Genomic DNA, 6,573 nt, shown 5'->3' on the forward strand with positions numbered 1-6,573 from the left:
TACGATGTAAGATATAGCTTCACAGTTTACGTTGCGGTTATCGAATACTTTTCGTTCGATTCAACCATAACTGCTCGACATCATCACTAAATGTCAACATATAACATGCTGTCTCTAAAACGTTCTTTATTTCCTGCATTATATGTCAACATTTTATCATACTCTTGAGCGAAAATTTTGCACGCGAAAACAGATGATTTTTTATGGTGACATAACTTAACAACCCATTCAACATAATGTTATTTGTCAAATAACCGTACCACAAACTGTTAAAACTTTATATGAGATTGTTCATTTACAGTTGTCAACAATAAAGGATGAGAGAAAACATTCATGTACAGTTTGTAATTATTATCATGGGTTATCATGACATAAAGTAAGAAACCTCGTGTCGTAATCTTAACATATGGCCATAACACACTGCAGTAAACTGAGATCCATTTTACATTTAAGGTGAGTTACGGCGGCGTCCAAAAATGGCAGGCACAATGGCCGTGCTATCCCTCACCTCGCGTTTTTGCTCGCACAAATGTAAATATTTAGGCGGTTAGCACATCTGTGAACCATTTTTTCGTGTATGCTGCAAGTGAGCAAAGGTGAAAAACTACTTTCCGCTTTTGCCTGTCGTTTACTTTTCGAGTTATGTGCCCTTTAAAGCGCTATGTCGATTTTTAATTGGACTTTAACGCGATTCACCTTAAACCACATCGTTTACAATTTGTATAAATTACGCCCCAATAGACGAATCCAAGTAAAAATAAGAAGAAGACACACGACGGTGTTAACTTTGACAGATCCTACAGCTCAGCATAGGGAGATCATTTTAAAATGATTATAATAAATTCTAGACAAAATGTAATTAAAATCTGATTGATGTACGGTGTACGGTACGGAAAAAGTTCTGAATTACATATCTGAAAGATTATCTCAATTTTTTGAATATTTTCCAAAAATGTATCTATCATACAGTTCGGAACTTTTTCCGTATCGTACATCAATCAGATTTTAATTACATTTTGTCTAGAATTTATTTTATAAGCATTTTAAAATGATCTCCCTACGCTGAGCTGTAGGATCTGTCAAAGTTAACACCGTCGTGTGTCTTCTTCTTATTTTTACTTGGATTCGTCTATTGGCGATTAAAGGTTGCATGAAGAAGAAGAAGTCGAAGGATGATATTAGAAAAATATTGCACGGGGAAGCATAAAGAAAAAAAATTAAAACTCTTCTCAAAAATTCTAGAAACGATTTAATTAAAAACGGAAAGCAGTACGGGGTTGGACTTTTCTTATACTGTGTATCAAGTATGATATCATAAAATAAAATTTAAAATCGAAAAATTGCGTTTATTATGCAGTAGAAGGAAAGTCCAACCCCGTACTGCTAACCGTTTTTAATTAAATTGCTCCTAGAATTTTTGCGAAGAGTTTTAAAAAACTTCCCGTATGCTTCCCCGTGCAATATTTTTCAAATATCATCCTTCGACTTCTTCTTCTTCATGCAACCTTTAAGGTTCCCCCAAACACACGCGACACGACAGTCGCGACGCGATTCTATCGCTTGGCGACAGCGATTCTGTCGCCGTTGGTATGGAAGTGTAAATAGAGTATGGCCTGCAGCGACCCAACGATAGAATCGCGACGACTATAGTTGTCGCCGTCGCGGCGATGAAACCGCTTAGGTTTGGGGGAGCCTTTAATCGTCATAAGTGCTTCGGCAAGCGAATGGACTGAAATGGTTTACAGCCCTATCTTTCACGTCGCACGACACACACACAACCGAGATAATCCGCTTTCACCAGGCTATTGACATCCTATTGTTTAGCCTAGAAATACTAGAATAAGAGATCGGCGAAGACGCCATCTTGTTTCCAATCGAACCGTCAAAAGCGGTTCCAATTCGACTTGTTTACTTTTTGCTTCCATAAGAAGCAAGCAAAAGGTTCAAGTGCTGCCAGTGTTATTTTCACGATTACATGCATTTTCATACGTTGCCACTTCTACAGTTTTTCACTCCGCCGGTCTCTGGTTATAGGGTTGCTAGTTTAGCCCATCGCCGGATCGTAGCCAGGATGTCCCGGGCTATAATTTTTTTTCATACTGCGTTTCAATGATGACAGCGGTCTATGTCCATTGATGATGATGACACCACGCTTGTCACCGGCTCGGCTTTCACAAAACCTTTTTCTTCTCTTCTTTTATTTCATCATTCGCTGTCAGATCGTCTTTCTGGAAAGTCGCGTGGTGGACGACTCCGAGTTCCTCGTCAGTTCGCAATCTCTCGGTTCAGTGAAAATATTAATTAAAAACTGTCCTAGTGTGAATCACAGCATCATCAATTTACATCAAATTTCAATTGAAAATGGTAAGTTTGTTATATGTTTATTTTCTTTCTAAACGGGATGACGAAATTTGAAGTAATTTGTGATTATGATTTTATTTCGTGTTGAGAGCAAAAAAGATAGAACATGCTTCAAAATTTGCATTTTCAATCGTCCTGATTACGTAATAACACCGGCTCATGTTTCTCTTCACTATCATCATGTCTGACAAATTTCTAGAAGCAACCTACTTATGCTCTTGGCAACAGCATGGAATTTCGAGGTTATGTTAATGCAGGGCTGGAAGAGGATTATTAAAATGTTTTAAGCTACCACGCTTGACTGTAATAATAATTATTAATCGACTTTTCCTATCGCAAATGACAAAGTTGTAATCCAGAATCTTTCAAAAAGTACCGTTAAGGAAGGGCTTAAATAAGTAATTTTGATATTACGTAATTTTTGGACATTGTCCTTCTATGTTAGAAACTCGGTACATGTTTGTTGTTATCTTTTCTGTTTCCTCAGGCATCCAAGCGTTTGATTCCTCTTTTGGACCGTGTACTGGTGCAACGCGCTGAAGCCCTCACTAAAACAAAAGGCGGTATTGTGCTCCCGGAGAAAGCCCAATCGAAGGTGCTGGAAGGGACCATTGTAGCCGTCGGACCCGGTGCCCGTAATAGTCAAACTGGTCAGCATGTCCCATTGGCAGTGACGGTTGGCGAAAAGGTCCTGCTGCCAGAGTATGGGGGCACTAAGGTAGACTTAGGCGACAGCAAAGAGTACCATTTGTTCCGCGAGACGGACATTCTTGCCAAAATCGAATAGAACCAGGGGTATGACGGTGATTGTTGTCCTCGGAAGGGGATCAATTTCATCCGCATACGTCATCCGACGAGGAAGGGAGAGTTGGTCGAGGTACGACTTTGAAAGTTTTATTTGAATAATTCTAAGATTAAGGGCGATCGATGGCTTCTTTTGTTTTGAAAAGGACTCGGGAATGTGGTTTAGTGGTAATTGTTCCGTGTGTACATAGTAAACGAGAAATCAACTGAATGAATGTTTCCTTGGATTGAAGTGCGTGTTACCAGAGCATTTGCATTTAAATCGATTGGGCTTTGTTTGATGCTGTGCTTCAATACATATAAATCTCCGATAAGTTATCAGCCGTGTGGACCACCAAAGATTGCAGGACCATCTTTGCTGCTCCTTTCACGTTTGAGCTTTTTCTCTTTGAAATACGACACAAAAATCTCGAAGAGAAGACTTGGAGCCCCGTTTTCTTCTGTAGAGGTATCGATTGCTAGGTTACCGGTGCATTAGAACGAAGGTTGTCCCGTCTCGAAGATTTGGCTTCAGGGGTAGACTGCGCGCGCGAATAGAGATTGAATATCGAATAGATGAAACTAGGAGTACGATTCTATTAGTTTATTTTTCTGGTAAAAATAAAAGCTACACAAATTTACAAGAGCGAAACTGCATACAGGAGATATCCGAAAGCCGATGCATTATCAAGCCTATGAAAAAATGTGATTCACTTCATGCTTTGTCCAATTTATTAACTTTGGAGCCCCGCACTAGCCCAAAACTAAAAACGTACACTGAAAACCAAAACTACCCAAAAGTGGGTTGTTTGCACTCAAAACCGTGGTTTGGGCCAATAACCCAAATTTGAGTAAAATGGCTTTTCTGGCACTAGGTAGTTTGCCTTTAATCCCGTGTAAACAATTTACCCAAAGCTGAGTTTAATTTATCCAAAGCGGACCTTAATCAACCCAAAATAAAGAATATTGAATTTACTCAAATTTGGGTTATTGGGCTGAGCAACCTCGGTGAGGTGTTTGCATCTTGCTCTAGTTTTGATAGCAATCATGGGAAAAAAAGGGAAAACTACCCAAATTTGGGTAAATTTTTTCTGCGATTTTCTCATCAGTGCGTATATTGAACTCAAAGTTTGGGTTGATTTATCTGTCCGTGTAGGCTGCTCCATGGCGAAAAAATCTGAAACCGTATGTTTCAATCGACGATATTCTATAAGGAGCAATTGACCGTGAGCTGCTATGGCGGCCTTTAACCATGGACCACTGATGACGGTGCCTTGCTAGTCCAAAGAGGCACTCTGATATGCAGAGTAGGTACCCTCAATGGCCTACTAGTATGACGGTTTCGATCAGCTGTCTTTGCCAGGCTAAAAATCACCAGTGAATGATGGTGTTGACAGAAACGACCAGAGAATTCAGAATAACGCTCCTTTGTGTGATGCCCATTTAAGCAGTTCCGGCACAGCAATTGGCTTCTGAGGATTCCTTTCCTTTCGAACGCTAGCATCGCTTGAAAAACACTGCACTCTAACGCAGCGTTCCGCAGTGGACAGGTTTTACCAATTAACATAGCCCATCATCATTAGTCTTCACTCCAGCACATTTTAGGTAGTATCTTCTAAAACTGAAATAAGAGCTTGATATTCTTGGCTTCCTAGAACCGTATTTCTTGATCTGAATTGAAACTTGAGTGATCTCTTTTTAGGACTACTGGCTGCTATTGCCTTAATCTGTTGCTAGGTTAGAATTTGGTCGACTTCTTTCATTTCTATGTCCTCTGTCCTCTAGTATCTGGTTCGGAGAGCAACTTTGTGACTGGAAACTCAGTCACCGGAAGAAGGTCAGTCACAGACAGATGGGAGCAAAGATTTATGGAATTGGCCAAGTTGGCTGCAGTTAAAGGTCACCTTTTGATTGAGCCTTATAGGGAGTTACCTTAGGTGACCGTATTATACCTCCCAACTTCATCGATCAACATCGAGGAGTAAAACGTGCATGTTAGAATCGAATTGGCCGATGTCCACGTAGCGTTTTTTTTTTTTAACTCTGTTTGCACTCAGCGTTAAAAAGACGCAGGTGTGCATCGGGAAAAAGCGGTAACGCAGCGTAGCCGTGCTGAAAAGACGGTAAGTGGGCATCGGGACTTAGTAGCCCGTTTTTGGTCCTGCGATGAGGTCAGAGTTACTGTAATCCATTCGCCGCTAAAAGTACGCTGTGAAGAGCGTATTGTTCAAATGTTCCGCCGTGGGAAGGACGGCTTTTACACATTTTCGCTGCCAAACGCTGAAGGCGTTTTGGATCGAATTGGCGAGTCACAGCATCGCAGTTCGTCATCTTCAAAGTACGGAGTGCATGCTAGCGAAAAATGTAGAGCTCTATGGTCAATTCTGTTCTGTTATGGATGAGAATAATAAGTCATATGGCCAAGGCAAGGCCGAGGTTACCCAAATTCAATCGAAACGCTGCTATCTACCACACCACCCACCAAGTAATGCCGAGGCGGAAGTGAAAACATGTTTCGGCATGTTCTGGTCTGTGAGGATGATAGAGGAAAGGAGATAGGAAACGGCTTGAGAAGTTTCTCAAAAACAAATTATTCAAATGCAGGGCTGTTACAAACTGAGCAAATTTCATTCCGCGAAATCCGCGACTGCAAAACAACACCGCGATAAAGAGAAAATTAATGGCCTTAGTACTTAGAAACATATTTCAATATAAAACTACACCCGAATTAAAAAAGATTTTTTTTACTGCTGAAATAATGTATGTATCAAGCAGGACTAATTTCATGATTTTAAAATAAATGGATCCTTGCATTTCTAATAGCAAATTAACTGTGAAGAAGCCTGTACTGCCCCTATTCGCAAAACTACAAACGGAGAAAATTGCGATTCAAACAATGGAACACTTTTTGGTATATAATACAGTTGGACCGATGTGCGAATATATTTGGTTTCTATCGTGAACATATTCGCACACTAGGGTAAAATGCCCAATAGTGGACCCCCTAGTAGCGAAATTTTGCTCTTCCTGTCATAAGGAGTAGAAATTTTCAACATATAAATTCTGCTTGACATCTAACAACAAGCTCTGCATCATCTCTTCATGATACATACATAAAACACCCAAATACACGATGATATTCGTTGAAATTAACATTTTAAAGTCTAACTGAATTCGCCCTATAGTAGACCCCCTGGGGGTCCATAATAGGAAATTGCTTCCCTATAGACGACACTTCATTTGATTTTCATGTCCCGTTTCGGGACGTTCTTCTTCCCTATTATGGACCCCCCAAAACATTCCTATAATGGACACTATCGTGTTTATTTTTTATAAAATTGTAAAAAATCATAGCATAGCATTTCCAATGCATGTAATCAAATCATAGGACTGTAAGGTAGGTTCTCCCGATAGAATTTCATAGCAACA

General features: G+C 40.1%; 1 protein-coding gene across 1 annotated transcript; it reads left to right on the forward strand.

Annotated features, from left to right (window-relative positions):
- The first annotated feature begins 2,200 nt into the window (after positions 1–2,200).
- LOC134204684 (10 kDa heat shock protein, mitochondrial-like) lies at positions 2,201–3,788 on the forward strand. The gene is made up of 2 exons (XM_062679460.1): positions 2,201–2,364; positions 2,849–3,788. Exons 1-2 carry the CDS (start codon positions 2,362–2,364, stop codon positions 3,146–3,148), a joined length of 303 nt encoding a protein of 100 aa, XP_062535444.1. The 5' UTR covers positions 2,201–2,361; the 3' UTR covers positions 3,149–3,788.
- The last annotated feature ends 2,785 nt before the right edge of the window (positions 3,789–6,573 follow it).

The sequence above is a fragment of the Armigeres subalbatus genome, unplaced genomic scaffold (assembly GCF_024139115.2).
Source record: "Armigeres subalbatus isolate Guangzhou_Male unplaced genomic scaffold, GZ_Asu_2 Contig819, whole genome shotgun sequence".
NCBI lineage: Eukaryota > Metazoa > Arthropoda > Insecta > Diptera > Culicidae > Armigeres > Armigeres subalbatus.